This window comes from Trachypithecus francoisi, unplaced genomic scaffold (assembly GCF_009764315.1).
Source record: "Trachypithecus francoisi isolate TF-2019V2 unplaced genomic scaffold, Tfra_2.0 Lachesis_group11, whole genome shotgun sequence".
Classification (NCBI taxonomy): Eukaryota; Metazoa; Chordata; class Mammalia; order Primates; family Cercopithecidae; genus Trachypithecus; species Trachypithecus francoisi.
The window spans coordinates 28,969,209-28,989,324 of record NW_022681456.1 but is presented as its reverse complement, the minus strand read 5'-3'; the positions used below and the strand labels follow the sequence as shown (position 1 = coordinate 28,989,324).

The 20,116-nt window shown below is 40.3% G+C and overlaps 1 protein-coding gene across 10 annotated transcripts in view; it reads left to right on the top strand.

Annotated features, from left to right (window-relative positions):
* Positions 1-20,116, top strand: part of TXNRD1 (thioredoxin reductase 1) — a 136,922-nt gene that overhangs the window by 97,006 nt on the left and 19,800 nt on the right. For 9 of the 10 annotated variants that reach the window (XM_033220823.1, XM_033220833.1, XM_033220826.1 and 6 more), the window contains 8 exons: positions 4,711-4,833; positions 6,614-6,686; positions 9,164-9,283; positions 13,150-13,292; positions 13,696-13,811; positions 15,317-15,542; positions 18,186-18,278; positions 19,183-19,259. In XM_033220823.1, coding sequence (XP_033076714.1) covers positions 4,711-4,833; positions 6,614-6,686; positions 9,164-9,283; positions 13,150-13,292; positions 13,696-13,811; positions 15,317-15,542; positions 18,186-18,278; positions 19,183-19,259 — 971 coding nt within the window. Of the gene's footprint in view, positions 1-3,201; positions 3,543-4,710; positions 4,834-6,613; positions 6,687-9,163; positions 9,284-13,149; positions 13,293-13,695; positions 13,812-15,316; positions 15,543-18,185; positions 18,279-19,182; positions 19,260-20,116 lie in introns of all 10 variants that reach the window. The other variant, XM_033220824.1, reaches the window with a different exon arrangement.

Sequence of the window (20,116 nt, the reverse complement as noted above, 5' to 3'; positions counted from 1 at the left end):
GCTGGAGTGCAGTAGCACAATCTCAGCTCACTACAAGCTCCGCCTCCTGGGTTCACGCCATTCTCCTGGCTCAGCCTCCTGAGTAGCTGGGATTACAGACGTCCGCCACCACACCTGGCTAATTTTTTGTATTTTTAGTGGAGACGGAGTTTCACCATGTTGGCCAGGATGGTCTGGATCTCCTGACCTCGTGATCTGCCTGCCTGGGCCTCCCAAAGTGCTGGGATTACAGGTATGAGCATCTCAGAGGAGGAACACCCAACTCAAGATGTGTTAGTCCATTTTCACACTGCTGATAAAGACATACCCAAGACTGGGCAATTTTCAAAAGAAAGGGGTTTAATGACCCATAGTTCCACATGGCTGGGGAGGCTTCACAATCATGGAGGAAGGAAAGGAGGAGCAAGCCACATCTTAACATGGATGGTGGCAGGCAAAGAGAGAGATTGGGCAGGGAAACTCCCCCGTATAATACCGTCAGATTTCATGAGACTCATTCGCTATCAGGAGAACAGCACAGGGAATTCCTGCCCCCATAATTCAATTACCTCCCACCAGGTCCCTCCCACAACATGTGGGAACTCAATTTTTGGGTGGGGACACAGCCAAACTATATCACAAGGGCTGTTAAGTAAAGGCTTCTAATTTAAGCTTGAAGGGCATGAAGGGGTTGCAGCGGAGAAAAGAGGACATCCCAGGTAGTGTAACAATGTCTGTGCTAAGTGCTATGGCTACATGTGTTGTTGGAGTTGTAAGAAAGAAAAGGAGAAGAGAGACTTGATGGATAAAATGGGCCTTTTGTGTTGGAATCTCTTAGAGTGTTGGTTAAAGAAGCCGCCAGCCTCCAAGGGAATGCTGTGGAAGGGTAATATGTTTGTACATTGAATAGAAATAATGTAACATCATGCTAGTCTTGTCTATGTGCTGGATCAAGATTTGTTAGGAAGAGGACATTTCAAAATAGTGGAGATTGACACAGGGAAACTCAGCGGAGGACACCAGTAAAATACATTCCAGCACTTCTTGACTTAGTTCCAGGCAATTTCCCTTCTTCAGGAGGTGGGGAATTAGTAACTTAAAGGGATTAATTCCTACCAGCCACTATGCTAATATGCATTATCTTTCTTAAACTCAGCCATTTGATGAGGTCAGGAACCTGTTAGCTTCGTTAAGGATTAGGTGATTGGTCCAAGTCACCTGGCCTTGTGAGTGGTGGTAGAGCAAGTATTTTAATGCAGGTTATTTCTGCACCACAGCCATCTATAATGGTAGGGGGGGAAAAGTACAAAGCTGGCAAAGGATAGAAACTAAGCTTGGGGGAAAAGTCAGGATTTTAAAAGACTGCCACAGTTGAATTGCTTTCTGTATTGTTCCCTTTTGTGGGGAGCCTAGAGCAGTGTTTTAGTAGGAGGTGGGGCTGGGGAAAGGGATTGGATTACTATGACAGACAGGTGGAAGAAAAGGAAGACTATCTAATGTGTAAGTCTTGCCAACAAGTGACGAATGCCTGCAGGTCATCTACTCATATTCTGTAGCAGTGGTTCTCAAAGTGTATGAGGCTCTTTTGGCATACTTTAAGGTCAGAATTATTTTCATAATACTAAGATGCTGTTTGCCCCTTTTCTTTTTTTTTTTGAGATGGAGTCTCGCTCTGTTGCCCAGGCTGGAGTGCAGTGGTGCGATCTTGGCTCACTGTGAGCTCTGCCTCCTGGGTTCATGCCATTCTTCTGCCTCAGCCTCCCGAGTAGCTGGGATTACAGGCGCCTGCCACCATGCCCGGCTAATTTTCTATATTTGTAGTAGAGACGAGGTTTCACCGTGATAGCCAGGATGGTCTCTATCTCCTGACCTCGTGATCCTCCCACCTTGGCCTCCCAAAGTGCTGGGATTACAGGCGTGAGCCACTGCGCCCAGCTGCCCTTTTCACTTTAATTCTCTTGCATGTAAACTGTGAAGTTTTCCAGAGGTTATGTGACAGGTGATGTGGCAACAAAGAAGGTTCTTTGTAATTCTCCCCACCCTTGAGAATGTACTGTGTAAGCCACCGCGCCCAGCCTGGAGTCTCAATTTTAAAGCTCTGGTTTAAGATTGTAAAGGAGTCCTGAGATGAAAATGTTTGAGAACCTCTGTAGCAGCCACCACAGTCAGCCGACATAATTTCTAGCAATTGTAATTGGAGGAGAATGGGAGCATTTTTCTCCTTTCCTTACTACCTTCTTATGCTGTCTGGGGGAGCTGTCTTCTACCTTCTATCTTATTTTTATTTTAGGTGAGGTACCACTTACATGGAATGGAATGATAGCACTTTCAATTTTAAGTTTGGTTAAAATTTTAAAACATAATGTTTCTTTCTTTTTTTTTTGAAATGGAGTCTCACTCTGTCGCCCAGGCTAGAGTGCAGTAGCACGGTCTCGGCTCACTGCAACGTCCACCTCTTGGGTTCAAGCAATTCTCCTGCCTCAGCCTCCCAAATAGCTGGGACGACAGGTGCACGCCTCCACGCCCGGCTAATTTTTTTTTGTATTTTAGTAGAGACGGGGTTTCACCGTGTTGCCCAGGCTGGTGTGAACTCCTGAGCTCAGGCAACCCGCCCGGTTCAGCCTCCCAAAGTGCTGGGATTACAGGCATAAGCCACTGAGCTCATCCTCATAATGTTTCATTCTAAGGTCAACTGAATGCTTCAATTGCCTGGGTCTTACCAATTTTACCTACAGTGCTTTATTTAAAATGGTGAGGTTCATTCAGAGCTGTTTTGGTAAAATCTGTGCACTGGTTGATACAATTTGACTTTAAGCTTGAACCAGGAGATCCCAGGTTAGATACAGAATTTCAGTAAGGAACAGATTGTAAACATTGGTGGAGGGAGTATGTGGCTTTTCAGCATAAGGATACATTTTCTGGTATTTGTTCTAGTAGGTATGTTGGAGGAGGGGAATTCCCAGAACCATGGTTTTCATTTAGACAGCCAGTTATTGTGTTCTGTCACCATCTTTGCTAAGTTCATGCAGATAAAATGAGGTTGAGATTAAAAGTGATTGTATGTTATTTTTCCAGCAGGACATCTAACTGCATTTGTTAGTTAACTCTTAAACCAGTAAGTCATGCTCTTTGAGACTGAGTAGGGAGTCACACTAGTTCCTTGAAGCTTAATTGATCCTTTGATCGAATGGCTGTTACTACCAAATTGTTTTTCCCCCACAGTGCCTTGTATTGAAGGAGGAGCCTTGGCCATAATGCCAGTTGATGACTACTGGCTGTGTATACCAGCCTCTCATGCTAGACCTTTTGTGCAGACTGTCAGGGTGGTGCAGTCTTGCCCCCACTGTTGCTGGTTTCCAGGTGTTCTCCCTTCAGTCCCTGAGGCACTACGTATGCCCGCCATGCTGCCAACAGGTAGCCACAGTGCTGTGCTTCCTCCTCCACATTGCTCCACCGCACCCCCTTCCACATCCCAAGAACCTTGTTCTTCCGCTGACCCCAAGCTCTGCCTTTCACCCTCTGCATCTGATGGTAGGCAAGAGAGAAATGTGCAGTTTGGGCTGGTAAGTTGGGGGACTCTTTTTGTTATTAAAGTTAAGACTTTTTGTTTATTTTTTTAAATGAGATGGAGTCCAGTGGTGCGATCTTGGCTCACTGCAACCTCTGTCTCCCGGGTTCAAGTGCTTCTCCTGCCTCAGCCTCCAGAGTAGCTCAGATTACAGGCGCCTGCCACCATGCCTGGCTAATTTTTGTTTTTTTAGTAGAGAGAGGGTTTTACCCCATTGGCCAGGCTGATCTCGAACTCCTGACTTCAAGTAATCCTCCCGCCTCGGCCTCCCAAAGTGCTGGTATTACAGGCGTGAGCCATTGCGCCTGGCCTAAGACTTGAGTTTTTGAAAACATTTTATTGTGCTTATTAACAACTTTCTCAGTCATTATCTCTTGTTAACATAGATTTTTATTTTAATAAGAGATAATATTAAATATGTCGCCAAAATATCGTATTAAACCGATTTGAAATACAATTAATGTGTATCAGAATTATATTAGTGAAATGAAAGGATTTTTTAAAAATTAAGAGTCTAACACCGAAATTATAAATGTCTGTTACTTGCTAAGTATATGGAAACTAAATATTAAATATGGGAGACTTCATGCATATGTAATTAAAGGAATGAACTTTGCAGAGTTGTGCCTATTTAAAATATCCTACAAAAGCAGCAACTTTCACGTTTAACTTTTCATGCAGGTCAGTATCAATTGACAGTTCTGTTCTGATTTTCTAGATGTTATGCCCCAGCCAAACAGTACAGAAAAGTCTTAAATAAATATTTGGCTGATCTTTTAAAATTGTTATATTCAGATTAAGCTATGCCCATATTTACCAAGCCCCTATCTTTAAAACCTAGTTTAAAAATTCTAGGAAAAAAAGGCTGATGGTTAAACCTGATTTAGACCTAAGCTGGTTTACTTATGTAGAGGTACTATACGAACACTTCAAAGTAGTTAGCAATGACAGTGTTTGGGGCTAATAAACTAAGATAAAGCAAGCAGTTCACAACTTTAAGGAAGGTTGAATATTTCCATCTGTATGCTGTAATTATAAATCAAACAACATCTTCCCTTTGAAAATTCCTTTTGTTTTTCTTTAAGAAAAGGTTTTCTTACAAAGCTTTTTGGACATTGCTGATTTTAAGTTAAATTATTTTCTCTCCTGTTATTTTTCTTCAGGCTTATCAGGAGGGCAGACTTCAAAAGCTACTAAAAATGAACGGCCCTGAGGATCTTCCCGAGTCCTATGACTATGACCTTATCATCATTGGAGGTGGCTCAGGAGGCCTGGCAGCTGCTAAGGCAAGGCTCCTTGTGTTGTGTGTTGTCTGGGTGGTAGTTAGAATATTAACATCCCTGACAGGGTTCTTTCCGCTCTCTGTGTAATTTATTTGATCCACTCTTGTTACATTTTGCACATTAACTTGGGCATGATAAGGGACCACTTTATAAATCATTTTTCCAGATTGAAATATACATTACTTATATAAAAGTACAGGGCCCAGTAGTTTGGAACATGTTTCCACTCTCTTTAAAATTTAGTTGATTTCTCAGAGATAATAAGGGTGTTGTGCCTGGTGCAGTGGCTCACGCCTGTAATCCCAGCACTTTGGGAGTCCAAGGCGGGTGGATCACCTGAGGTCAGGAGTTCAAGACAAGCCTGGCCAATGTGGTGAAACCCCATCTCTACTAAAAATACAAAAATTAGCTGGGCGTGGTGGTGGGTGCCTGTAATCCCAGCTACTTGGGAGGCTGAGGCAGGAGAATGGCTTGAACCTGGGAGGCTGAGTTTGCAGTGAGCTGAGATCGCACCATTGTACTCCAGCCTGGGCAACAGGAGCAAAACTCTGTCTCCAAAAAAAAAAAAAAAAAATATATATATATATATATATATATATATGGGTATTGTGTGGAAATGGTTTGAAATTAAGCAAATATATTTCTTAATTAATATTTGTCTTTTTCACTTGAATGATTTCCCTGTTCATAACCCCTTCTCTCCAGTATAAAAAAAAGATGGAGAGCAATTGGGTTTCTTAAACCCGTTTATTAAAAATGGTTTGCTTTCTGTGTATGTGAGGTTAATAACCACTAACTCTGTGGTCTGAGGGTGATTGGAAAGAGGATGTATAAATAAAGAAGATTAGGAGTGAGGCTCCTGGTCCTAAATTAAGATAAATTTCCCATGTGAGGACCCCTTGGGCCTGTCATCCTTACCCAACAGGTTCCTTTAAAAGATGAAGTGGTTATACTTCCCTAAGGTGTAGCTTGTGTTGAATCAGTAATGGGTAGAAGCTCCCCAAGTTAGGGACAGACTGGCATGAAGCAGTGCTTTGCTGAAAGTAATTCAGGAATAATACCTGATGTGTTTTACTCCAGTGATGGTGTGTTTGAAAGACATGTAGACTCAGTCCTTTCAAATAACCTTTGGAGGTCTAGTTGCCAATATACAAAGCTTATTCTCTGAGAAAGAAAAGATACTCTGCAAAACAAACCTCTAACTCTTGTTTCCTTCCCTCAAAATAGATTTGGAAACATCATAGATATTGTCAACTTTTTAATGAGCTCCTCATGTGAAATTTTTAGGAAATCTTGTAATACAGAAGAAAAACTTCTTCAGTATTATGCTTTAGAAACCAAATTAGATTAAACTTTAAAATGATTTTTAAAATATCACCTTATAGGATACAGGTTGCATTAAGGGCTGTAGACTGTCAGTAAACCTGCTTTTTCAGCTACTTGGCAACTTGCTTGGAAATGGCCACTTTCTTTTTTCAGGTATTGCTTAATCTGTTATTGTTTGAATGGAGTTATGTGAGAAGTCTAAGGTTTCCAGCTGATTCTAACAATTTTACTACTCTATTATGCGTAATTTTAAAATCTACTCTCACAACTATCTGAATATCTGTTAATTTTTATCCTGGAGTTGAATTAATCATCATGATGTGTGTGAAGTACCCAGGTATTAATTACTCGTTATGCTTTAAGTTCTATAGCTTAAAAAAAATCAGGATTTTTAACAGCTCATTTCCAATCTGTCATGTTAACCTTTTCAACTCACTTTAATAATTTTATTTTCCAGGAGGCAGCCCAATATGGCAAGAAGGTGATGGTCCTGGACTTTGTCACTCCCACCCCTCTTGGAACTAGATGGGGTAAGCTTTTAAAATACTCTAGAAGTGATGTTGCCGAAGTAGTTTTCCCCCGGCAATAATCTAACTGGCTCCTAAAGCCTAATTTAAAAAATCAAAAACTAAGTTAAAGAAAAACCAGCCCCAAAACATATATGTCTTTTATTTGAGCCAAGTTAACATGGATCAGATTAAATGCTAAAAATTTAGGTTCTTTGGCACAGAGTCAAGAAGGAAAAACCTTGTCTACAAGCTATGATTTAAAGGTAAATATTTGAGTAATCTAGCATATATAGGGGCTTAATAACTGAAAATTTAAACTTTTCATATGTGGATTTCTGTTTTAAATCTGCCTCCTACATTGAACAAAACTGGAATCAGATACCTTACTGCCTAGCCCTTGGCAGATACCTTACTGCCAAGACCAGCTTCTGAGTCTTGATGAATTATATATTCATTATTCATTTATTCAACAAATATTTATTAAACATTTATTATGAACCACGGCAGTGACGATATAGCAGTGAACTTGGCACATTCAAAGTTCCTGCCCTTGTGGAGCTTATATTCTAAGTGGGGAGACAAAAGATACATAAGAACTTTAGGAGTTGTGGTAAGTGGTATTGAAAAAATTATATAGTGGCATAGAGACGAAGTGGATAAAGGAGAGTTTAACTTTGAGAAGATTATCAAGGAAGGCATCTGAAGAGGTGACATTTAGAAGAGGCCGAAGAATGAGAATGAGCCAGCTGTCAAAAGGTGAGGCAGAACTTTCCAGGCAGCTTCTCTTTCTTCGAGGATAGCACATACAAAGGCCCTGAGGTAGGTAAGAGTCCTTCATGGTTGTGGCATAGATAATGGGAGCTGGAGGTGGTAGTGTGAGGTGAGACCAGAGAGGAAGGCAGGTGTCACTATCGAGGGCTTTGTAGGCCCAGATAAGGAATTTGGACTAATTGAAGCATATAATTTGGACTAAATTGGACTAATCAGAGCATATAAATGAGCTTTTGAAGACTGTAAGGCAGGGGAGCCATATGATAATATAACATTTTTTAAAGATTACTTGGCTCCTTGCATTAGAAGGAACCAAGAAGCAGGAAGTCCAGATAAGGCAATGTCACAATTTCCGATTCATCCATTCAGCAGACATTTAATGTGTCAATCTGTGTCAGACACTGCTCTTGTTGCTAGGTATTCCCCCTTCTGACCTGTGAAGTTTATACTCCAGAGAGACGCTGGTAGCATTCTGCTCAGAGGACCGACTTTGAGCTGTGAAGTCTGTTGCCATCTTTCACTCTTAACTCATGTCATTTTGGTCACCTGCCTGTGTTTTGTTCTAATGGAAACAAGCTGTCACCATGTTCTTTAAGCTTAGGGATACTAAAGTTTTTTTTTAGGGAGCAAGGGAAGTCATGCATCCTTTAAAAAACCAAGTGAATGCTGTAGGCCACCTCCTTAAAAAAATGCACATATACACCAAAAAAAATTTTTTTTTGAGATGGAGTCTCGCTTTGTTGCCCAGGCTGGAGTGCAGTGGCGCTATCTTGGCTCACTGCAACCTCTACTTCCTGGGTTGAAGCAGTTCTCCTGCCTCAGCCTCCTGAGTAGTTGGGATTACAGACATGTACCACTACGCCCGGCTAATTTTTTGTACTTTTAGTAGAGACGGGATTTCACCATGTTGGCCAGGCTGGTCTTGAACTCCTGACTTCAAATGATTCACCCACCTCGGCCTCCAAAGTGCTGGGATTACAGACATGAACCACCACGTCTGGCCCATATACACCAAATTTTATGTATAGTTTAAGAACCACTGCACTCTAATCGCCCAGCATAACAACGCCTTTATCAGTTACCTCTGTGCATAGATTCAATGGCAAGTGCAGATGCTGCTTGAATTACAGTGGGGGCTACATCCTGATAAAATGCTTTGTAAGTTGAAAACAAGTCGAAAATGCATTTAGTACACCTAACCTCCTGAACATCATAGCTTAGCCTAGTCTACCTTAAACATGCTCTGAACACTTACATTAACCTACAGTGGGCAAAATCATCTAACACAAAGCCTATTTTATAATACAGTGTTGAATATCTCATATAATTTATTGAATGCTGTACTGAAAGTGAAACACAGTATGGGTATCAACATGAAGAGAAAAATCATAAGTTGGGTCATCTATACAGGGTTGTGCACATAGGAAAATTTCAATTTCTGGCATCTTTATCAGCAATCAATTAATTGTGCATCTTTGAAGTATATGGAAATCGTGGAAATCTGCCTCTCTTTTTGTTTCGTTTTAGGATGACGCTACCGTGTTTGGTATGTAGGGGTCTCTGAACTGATGAATGTTGTAAGATTTAGGAATAAACTTTATTATTGGCCACATTAAGCAAATGTAATACAATATTTCTTAGAGTTGTAATAATTGTTGACTTTGTTCTTTGAAGATTTGTAAGGCTTGGAAAGCAGGCTATAAACTGCTTTCTCAATGTTGCTGTAGGTCTCGGAGGAACATGTGTGAATGTGGGTTGCATACCTAAAAAACTGATGCATCAAGCAGCTTTGTTAGGACAAGCCTTACAAGACTCTCGAAACTATGGATGGAAAGTCGAGGAGACAGGTATGAGAGGGAAAAGCTACTCTTCTGTTTGTGCTTTTGGGGGTTTGAGCTGCAGTCTTTGTAATGCATCATCAATTTTCATGAAGAGAGCAAATAGCCTAGTTGTTTTTATTGTTTACATTTTTGATGGATATAATCACTGGAGTTATCCTTTGTCAAGTATTTACGTAGTTATGGTAACAACAGATACTGCATTTGGGTTATGGTATTTCTATAATATAAAATTAGAATTCTTTTGAATATATTGTCATGTAGTGTTTGTGAGAAATCATACAATGTTTATAATTTGTAAGGAAGTACTAATTGCATTTGCTTTCTTTTGAAGCTGTTGCATTTTTCTTCCTCCAAAGAAGTCTTGTTTCATGAGCCAATATTGTAGGGGGGTGGGGGTTGTTTGTTGAGGAGGGGGTGGTTAGACTTTGTTGGATTAAAAATATTTAGAGTACTCTAGAAACCCTAGACGAGTTGAAGAGATTGGAATTGTTAATTTAATTTAATTAATTTATTTATTTTGAGACAGAGTCTCACTCTGTCACCCAGGCTGGAGTGCAGTGGCGCCATCTCGGCTTACTGCAAGCTCCGCCTCCTGGGTTCACACCATTCTCCTGCCTCAGCCTCCCGAGTAGCTGGGATTACAGGCGCCTGCCACCACACCCGGCTAATTTTTTGTATTTTTTGTAGAGACGGGGTTTCACCCTGTTAGCCAGGATGGTCTCGATATGACCTCGTGATCCGCCTGCCTTGGCCTCCCAAAGTGCTGGGATTAACAGGCGTGAGCCACCATGCCCGGCAGAATCGTTAATTTTAGAAAGTAGATTGCATTATCTAGTAGAAGAATAAAGTGAGATTTGGCATAGCTTCCTGGCTAGTTTATGACATATGCCACTCTGTTGTGAAGAGTGAAACTCCAACCCCTATCTGATTTGAGGTTTGAGACCTATGCATTATGGAGCATTTGAGGGAAAATACTCCAGCCGGTAGCCAAGTTAAACTATTTTGTGGCTTTTTCAGGGTTTTAATTGTGTATTAAATGTAAAGATAAGGCATAAATACATGCTTGGAAAAATTTTGCTCTCACTCAAACTACTTATGCTTCTTTTCTTGATGCTTTTACTTCCTACTTAAGATAATAGTACCTTTTCCAAGTCTGGAATCTTAGAAAATCACTAACTTTTAAAGTTTTATAATGTTGGGATCACATTGTTTGCTCAGATCCTTAAGAGAGGGAGGGATATAAGAAGAAGTTTTGTAAAACATTGGTAATTACTGCAGCTTAGATGATTAGCATGTGTAGGTGAGTTATATACTATTCTATTCCACTCCTAGTAGAGAAACAGCAAGTCCTGAGACTTTTGTAGGGGTGGTAGACAGGCCAGGCAGGCAGGTTAGTCCAACCTTCCTGCAGCCTTCCCCACCCACAAGCTACCTGGTCCTCTAGAACCATAACCACAGTGGCATCTGCAGTTACTTTTTTTTGTTTCTTTCAGTTGAACCAATCTCTTAAGGTTCGCTCTAATTCTAACATATTATGATCATATGAATTCAATATCCATGATCTATCTGTTCTCTTGGAGACTATAAATCAGTTTTTTGTGCTGTCATTCCCACTTCCAGAGGCTGGCCAGTAAGTGTTGTAAGCCTGTTTTCAACACTTACTGTATAGCCAGTCTACTTGCCCACTGAATTAGAGACTCACATTCCTCATTTCAATGAGAGAAGCTTTCAATATATGTTGATTCTCTTCTTCCTTCTAAACCACAGCTGCCCTAGGACCTGTCTTCTGCCTACCACTAGAGTATATTTACCTGTATCTTATTTATTTCCCTAGTCATTTATAAGATATTGATTATTGGGCCAGGTGGCTCATGCCTGTAATCCCAACAGTTTGGGAGGTCAAGGGGAAGGATAAGTTTGAGACCAGAAGTTCAAGACTACCTTGGGCAACAAAGCAAGACCCTGTCTCTAAAAAAAAAAAATAAGATTAATTGGGCATAGAAGCCCTCTCCTATAGTCCCAGCTTCTTAGGAGGCTGAAGCAGGGGGATAATTTGAGCCCCGGAGTTCGAGGTTGCAGTGAGCTATGATTGATTGTACCACTGCACTCCAGCCTGGGCAATAGAGTGAGACCCTGTCTCTAAAGAAGAGATTATTGAGGCTGGGTGCAATGATTCATGCCTGTAATCCTAGCACTTTGGGAGGCTGAAGTGGGCAGAGCACTTGAGGTCAGGAGTTTCAGACCAGCCAGGCCAACATGGCAAAACTGCGTCTCTACTAAAATTACAAAAGATTAGCTGGGCGTGGTGGCCCACACTTGTAATCCCAGCTACTTGGGAGGCTGAGGCACGAGAATAGCTTGAACCCTGGGGTTGGGGGGTCAGAGGTTGCCGTGAGCCCAGGTTGAGCCACTGCATTCCAGTCTGGGCAACAGGGCAAGATTCTGTCTGGGCGAGGAATAAAAAAGAGAGATTATTGAATACCCAGGGGTTGATTTTTATCCTTTGAAATTTAATATTACTTTAGTGACCTGAGGATTAATTTAATTATGACAGAATCAAAAAGAATAAAAACGTTTTCTCTTTGATGAGATATGGGAGTTTGGAGGGAAATGTGATAGACTCTTAAAATTCTGTCTAAATGAACTGTCAGTGAATTTTTTCCATAAAAGGCTAGGTGGTAAATATTTTAGGATTCTTGGGGCATAGGGTCTCTAGTAGCTACTTAACTCTGCCCATGTAGTGTGAAAGTAGCACTAGAAAACATTGAAATAAATAAGCATGGCTGTATTTTAATAAAACTTTATTTACAAAAAGGTGATGGGCTGGATTGGCCCATGGTTTCAGTTTGCCAGCCCCTGGCATAAACACTGTTACTAGTTTAGTAACTCCATACTTGGCTACATCAGAATCTCTTGGATTTTCTTTTTTTTTTTTTTTTTGAGACGGAGTCTCGCTCTGTCGCCCAGACTGGAGTGCAGTGGCCGGATCTCAGCTCACTGCAAGCTCCGCCTCCTGGGTTTACGCCATTCTCCTGCCTCAGCCTCCCGAGTAGCTGGGACTACAGGCGCCCGCCACCTCGCCCGGCTAGTTTTTGTATTTTTAGTAGAGACGGGGTTTCAGCGTATTAGCCAGGATGGTCTCGATCTCCTGACCTCGTGATCCGCCCGTCTCGGCCTCCCAAAGTGCTGGGATTACAGGCTTGAGCCACCGCGCCCGGCCTCTTGGATTTTCTTACAGAGAATCCTAAGCCTTAATATATCCCAGAAATCAGTAAAATTCAAGTTCATTTCTAGATAAAGAAGGGAAAAGTTTGTGTATTGTTATTTTAGTTTAAAATTGTCAGGAGATCTGTCTTGTATTATTTAACTGTATTAGTCTTATAAAAGAGAAAGAAGGCCGGGCGCAGTGGCTCAAGCCTGTAATCCCAGCACTTTGGGAGGCCGAGACGGGCGGATCACGAGGTCAGGAGATCGAGACCATCCTGGCTAACACGGTGAAACCCCGTCTCTACTAAAAATACAAAAACTAGCCGGGCGAGGTGGTGGGCGCCTGTAGTCCCAGCTACTCGGGAGGCTGAGGCAGGAGAATGGCGTAAACCCAGGAGGCGGAGCTTGCAGTGAGCTGAGATCCGGCCACTGCACTCCAGTCCGGGCGACAGAGCGAGACTCCGCCTCAAAAAAAAAAAAAAAAAAGAGAGAGAAAGAATATTTGAAGATGAAAAAGTGGCATATGTGCTCAAAATGGAGGATTTGCCCTTTTAGATTGCCTTTTAGAGCTCTGCTCCTTGTATTTCACTTGAGTAATTATTGAGAAATGATCTTTGCCAGGAGTTGAAAAGCCAAACAAGATTTTGTCTTATTTTCTTATACAGTTAAGCATGATTGGGACAGAATGATAGAAGCTGTACAGAATCACATTGGCTCTTTGAATTGGGGCTACCGAGTAGCACTGCGGGAGAAAAAAGTTGTCTATGAGAATGCTTACGGGCAGTTTATTGGTCCTCACAGGATTAAGGTAATTATGTGACATCCTGACTAGTTTGTTTTTTTTTTTTTAAAGCTTTGGTTGGAAAATGTTAAAGTATTATAATAAAAGTAATAGCCACTGTGACCCAGACTATCTAGTTTGGTGATTTTGCTGTCATATCATCCTATGGGGCCTTGTGTGGAGGTATGGTAAAATGTAAGCGTACTGGGCCAGACCACCTGGATTTGAGGTTTGGCTCTGGCACTTACTAGCATTGTGACTTTGAGCAAGTCTGTTAACTACTCAGTCTTAATTTATCCTTTTTACTATATTATTGTCCTCATTATGAGGATGAAATGAGACAATGTAGTGAATGGCCTTTGTTAACTATGAAGTTTACAATTCTGAGGAATGATTACTTAATAAGGTTTTCATATTGGTTCCTTTGTAGGCAACAAATAATAAAGGCAAAGAAAAAATTTATTCAGCAGAGAGATTTCTCATTGCCACTGGTGAAAGACCACGTTACTTGGGCATCCCTGGTGACAAAGAATACTGCATTAGCAGGTAAAGAAAAAAAACAGGATGGAAAAGAAAAACCTATTGTGGATTTTGCTTTCACATTTTTCTTCAAACCCACGTCGTCAATTTTTTGGACTTCGGACAGATTTCTTTGCCACATTGTGCCCTCTTTTGGGGGCAGGGGTTTGGGAGAGAGAAAAAGAAAAAATGATTTTAAAGGAGAACATTTTAAATATTGAAAACCAAACATTGGTCATCTTGCTACACAGAATTAGTATCACTAACAACATACAAGTATAGATTTATATTTGCATTTGTATTTGAAATTTATGCATGTATGAGTATGTAAGTATGTAATCAATGGATATTCACATTTTGTAAAATAGGTATGATACATATATTATACATTTAGATTTTGTAAAATGAGGATCATATATTTTACCCTTTAACCCTTGCAGAGTGGCTGCTAAAAGAATTAAAGGCTGGCAGGTCATTTAGATTTATCAGAATGTAGACCCTACTCAGTGCTGTTTGAATGGTTACAGTGTCAGTGTAGAAGGGACCTCCTGAAATGAGTCAAGCAAGGAGATGTTTTGTTGTGTGGTTTATTTTTGCCTGTCAAATGGTAACACTGGTGACATTGTTCAGGAGCTTTCAATTATGAAGTCACTAAGACAGAGTGTTGGTAAATGTGACTTCTTGGATCCTTTTTGCTCGGGAGTTTCTGATTGTGTTATAAGTTACTCTTCTCCTTAAGGCTCTTTTTGGTATATGCTTTTATCCTTTCTCACATGGTGGAAGGGGGAGAGGTAGGTCTCAGGGGCATTTTTTATGAGGCCATTAGCCCCATTCATAAGTGCTCTGCCCTCATGGCCTAATCACCTCCCAAAAGCCCCACCCCGATATCATTGCCTTGGGGTTTAGGATGTTAATCTATGCATTTTGGGGGTACATAGACATTCAGACAATAGCAGGCCCCCTTCTGATATTTTTTAAAAACTCATTCTCTAACAATGCTTTTATGATCTCTGTGTCCCTAGCTCAACTAGAAGACTTTTGTCAGGTTCTACTTTTTATAGTTGACTTTTATATTATAAAATATTGAAAGTTTTCCCCCCCCATTCTTGTCCACATTCTTAATAATAATTGATGTTTCAGCTGAGGACAAGTAACACAGGTTTTTCCACCTCAGAGAGAGCTGAATGGTGGCATGAGGATGGAGGTTAGGGTTTGCAAATCTATGATTTATTCCAAACAGCTCAAAATCATTTAGTGTGAAGATGAATTGGACTAACTGACTAATATCAGAAGTCACACAGTTTGCTGTGTTTAGCTATGGGTAGCTTGAGCTACTCCTAAAGCAACTGAGTGGCAAGAAAGGGTATCTAAGAATTATAAAACCTTCTCATGTATTCATGTGTGTAGCTAGTAGAATGTTTATCATCTTGAAAGTATGTTCTTATCAAAGTAAAAATGTGTACTTGGATTTAGTAATTATTCATATAGGAACTTTTTTTTTCTTCTTTCTTTCTTTTTTTTTCTTTTTCCAGTGATGATCTTTTCTCCTTGCCTTACTGCCCGGGTAAGACCCTGGTCGTTGGAGCATCCTATGTTGCTTTGGAGTGTGCTGGATTTCTTGCTGGTATTGGTTTAGATGTCACTGTTATGGTTAGGTCCATTCTTCTTAGAGGATTTGACCAGGACATGGCCAACAAAATTGGTGAACACATGGAAGAACATGGCATCAAGTTTATAAGACAGTTTGTACCAATTAAAGTAAGTGGGTTTGCCTGTAGGTTTGTTGATTCTACAGTCATGGTAAAAGGCAAAAAGAGAGTTGAGTTGGTGGTGGAAGCATCCTTTGAGCATTATAAACCATCAGGAATGCTGATTCCCCTACTGCTGTATGCTGGTATATAAACTTGTACCTCCCTACCATCTAAACACCTATATAGCTTTGTTCTTATTTATAGATTAATAATGTCTTCCTTTGTCAACTTTCTCACTTTTGGTTTTCTTCTGTTCTCTTCTGTTTAACGCTTTCCTTTGTGCATTCCTTTGTCATCTTTGGTCTGTTAATCCTTTGTTTCTTCATATGCACCAGAGATTTAAATAAGAGTTCAAGACTAGACCCTACCTGCACTCCCTGGCTCCCCATAGGACATTTCCCCCGTGGTATATGGTACAGTCTCAATATAAACACTACATACTTCTGGCATCCCGCTTATCTCATTTATTTATGTGTACTAACCTTTTTCGCTCTTTTAATCTTTTGAAAAGATCTGATACTATGCCAAGTCACACCTGGGATTTGTTAACATCAGAAATGTTTTGATACATAAGAGCGACAAAATTGAACACTTAGTGTACATCTCAGACTAATAGATAATTTTCTCTAGTGCAGGGAAAATGGTGGGACTATTTTGTTAAACTTAAGGAATTATAGTTGTCATTTTTTTTTCATCTCTCAGTGAGTTGACTTGAGTTGTGTATGTGACTATGGATCTCCTAATGCTGATAGATAAGAATATGAACTTTGGGATTGGAACGACCTGAATTCACATACTATTCTGCCAGTTTCTTGCTCTATGACTTTGGAAGAGTTACCTCTCTGAACCTGTTTCTTCTGTAAAATGAGGTTGATAACAGCATCTAACAATTCTTGTGAGAATTGCATTAGCCAACACTTACAAAGTAATTAGAAAAGTACCTGGTAGAGAGTAAGTCTAAAGTGAATCTATCTCATAATATTGTTGTGAAGATTAAGGCACAAATTTCCTGGAAGCTGTCAGTGCTTGATTACTGTAGCTGTTTTTTATTTTTACTTTTTTTTTTTTTTTGAGACAGAGTTTGGCTCTGTCACCCAGGCTGGAGTGCAGTAGTCCAATCCTGGCTGACTGCAACGTCTGCCTCCCAGGTTCAAGCGATTCTGTTGCCTCAGCCTCCTGAGTAACTGGGGGCCACAGGTGTGTGCCACCACACCTGGCTAATTTTTGTATTTTTAGTAGAGAGGGCTTTCACCATGTTGGCCAGGCTGATCTTCAACTCCTGACCTCAAGTGGTCCTCCCAGAGCAGCTTCCGAAAGTGCTGGGATTACAGGCTTGAGCCACTGCGCCTGGCCTGTAGCAGTAGAGGTATATATGCTATATTTGCAGTAGAGCTATGATTCATAACAACAGTAAACAATAGTTGTATGTATATGCTGTACTGATAGAAAGTAACATCTCCTATATATATATATTTTTTTAACATTTGGGGAGTTGTGGACCCTTTTGAAAACCTGGTGGACTATTCCTAGTAAAATAGAGTTACCAGAGTATCTGATTCCCACAGCTGGGTATTAAACTCTTGCTGTATTATAAAATGACCGAATGGAAGGAACCTTCTGTGGAGAGTGGGGAGAGGGTACATTTTTTTACAGAGAATGTAGTATGTGTAGAAAGGCTCTGTGGGAAGAAATATTGTTCTAGATACAAAAAAGGCCTGATTGAAGTACAAAAGCGAATAAGGGTGGAGGTGGGATGAGGCCCTTAATGTTTCCAAACTAATCTTAAGCAATGGACCAGTTAAGCTCTTTTCCAAGGATTAGAACATTTTAATTAAAGTTAAACAAGAAAGACTTTTCCACTATGTTCAGAGAGGCTTATTTAACTATATAAGAAGGAAAGGGAATTCAGGAAGGAAATTTTTATTATTTATTGGTGTCAAATAAAATAACCCTGGATAGTTTTCCAGGTGGGTTTCTAAGTCATTAAACCTAGTCTATAGGTTGTCGTTGACATCTATGTGTAGCGGGTTGATATATTTATTCTCATCTGCCATCACTCAAGTATCAGGGCTTGCTCATTTCTTTCTACATCCTTAACAACTGAAAACAACCCCTGGTTCTGATAAACACCCACATCTCCTTGCCCACTCCGATTTTTAAGACTTTCTAGCTGTTACCCATATCACTATTGACCTACTCTAATTTAATCTATCCTTTGTTGTCAATGAAAGCTGAGCATCTGTAGTCAAAAGAGAATCTCTGAATTTGGGCAACAGTTGCCCTCCATGGGATTAATGGTTCTGGGTGAATCACAAGATAGAAACCTGGGAAAAGCAGTAAGTCGTTGGTTTGATTTTAGGGATGGTAGTGTGCTTTGTGTAGCTTGCTTTTTTCCCCCATTTTTCTCTGAATTTTATTGTTTGAGAACTCTTTAAAAGAAAGCCCTTCTAGCAAACAACATTGAGCAGTGAAAAAGAAGGAGATAATCATTTATCATCCTGATAATGTTAAGTGAGGCAGATGGGACATAAAAGACCTATCAAGCAAGATTTTATATTTTAACTTTGGGTTAACCAGATGGAAGGGGAAGGTAGATAATCCAACTTGATAAATGTCCTTATTTCACAGTAAAACTTCATCACTCTTACAGATTGAACAAATTGAAGCGGGGACGCCAGGCCGACTCAGAGTAGTAGCTCAGTCCACCAATAGTGAGGAAATCATTGAAGGAGAGTATAATACGGTAAGGAATGGGCCCAGGTTAATACTTTATCAGAAAGCAAATAACATGCTTATTGGGTATCTTATAGGAACTTAAAATGGCTCTTAGTGATTTCCAAATGTACTCTTTCTATGCCCATTCTAAGACATCTCAGTAACATATAATATTAAAATTTGTTTTGGTGGCTGGGCGTGTTGGCTCACGCCTGTAATCCCAGCACTTTGGGAGGCCAAGGCGGGTGGATCACGAAGTCAAGAGATTGAGACCATCCTGGCCAACATGGTGAAACCCTGTCTCTACTGAAAATACAAAATTTAGCCAGATGTGGTGGCGTTCGCCTGTAGTCTCGGCTACTCGGGAGACCAAGGCAGAAGAATCGCCTGAACCCAGGAGGCGCAGATTGCAGTGAGCCGAGATTGTGCCACTGCACTCCAGCCTGGGCAACAGAGCGAGTCTCTGTCTCAAAAAAAAAAAAAAAAAAATTGTTTTGGTAAAGGTATGGCTTCAGATTTTTTCCACTATAACTTAAAGTATTATTAGTCAAATGGCTATACAAAGGCAACAGAATTTTTAAATGAGCCAGAATTTCTGTCCTGTGTTATTTTCTTTCATCTCCCCAGACAACCACTTAAAAAATAATTTAGTTATACACTATGATGTCGTTGTCTTTAAACTTGGATAGGTTTGTTAATTATGAATTCTCTTTTTCCTAATAAGAAATGGAAAATAATTTCTAATATATATGTTCAAAGGATTTTTTCTGAAGATTTAAATTTATTTAAACTCTTGCATTATTTTCTTAGTGAAATATTTCCGAGTTTGAAAAATGAAATCAGATTAGCTTAGTAAGCAGAGAAAAATATGATTAAGTAATAAATGCAAAGCCTTTTCGTTATTAGTCACTAATATATTAATAATTTTTCAGGTGTTGCTGGCAATAGGAAGAGATGCTTGCACAAGAAAAATTGGCTTAGAAACTGTAGGGGTGAAGATAAATGAAAAGTAAGAAAAAACCTTTATTATATCATATTTATTTATTTACTTATTTATTTATTTTATTTGAGACAGAGTTTCTCTCTTGTCTCCCAGGCTGTAGTACAATGGTGTGATCTCGGCTCACTGCAACCTCCGCCCACTGAGATCAAGCCATTCTCCTGCCTCAGCCTCCCATGTAGTTGGGATTACAGGCATGCACCACCATGCCCGGCTAATTTTTGTATTTTTAATAGAGATGGGGCTTCGCCCTGTTGGTCAGGCTGATCTTGAACTTCTGACCTCAGGTGATCCACCTGCCTTGGCTTCCCAAAATGCTGGGATTACAAGTGTGAGCCACTGTGCCTGGTCTGTTATGTCATAGTTAATACTATTTCAGTTATTTACAGCGTTGGTCAATTATAGAATTTTAGTTTTTTGTTTGTATGTTTGTTTTTTTGAGACAAGAGACTCACTCTGTCACCCAGGCTGGAGTGCAGTAGTGTAATCTCGTGTCACTGCCACCTCCGCTTCCTGGGTTCAAGCAATTCTTGTGCCTCTGCCTCCCTGGTAGCTGGATTACAGGTGCCTGTCATCACACCTATAATCATGCTGGCCAGGCTGGTCTCCATCTTTTGGCCTAAGGTGATCTACCCACATCAGCCTCCCAAAGTATTGGAATTATAGGTGTGAGCCACTGTGCCTGGCTGAATTTTAGATTTTTTAAAGCTAATTTTTACCATAGTTGAAGAGCTCGACTAGAAAACTTCTCTTCCAGTGCCATTCACATTAGTATTTCCTGTTTGTTTTCTTTTTCCATTTTGGGGGGAGTTATAATTTAGAATCCTCACTCTTAGCCACTGTGTTGGAGTTCTTCCATTCTAAAA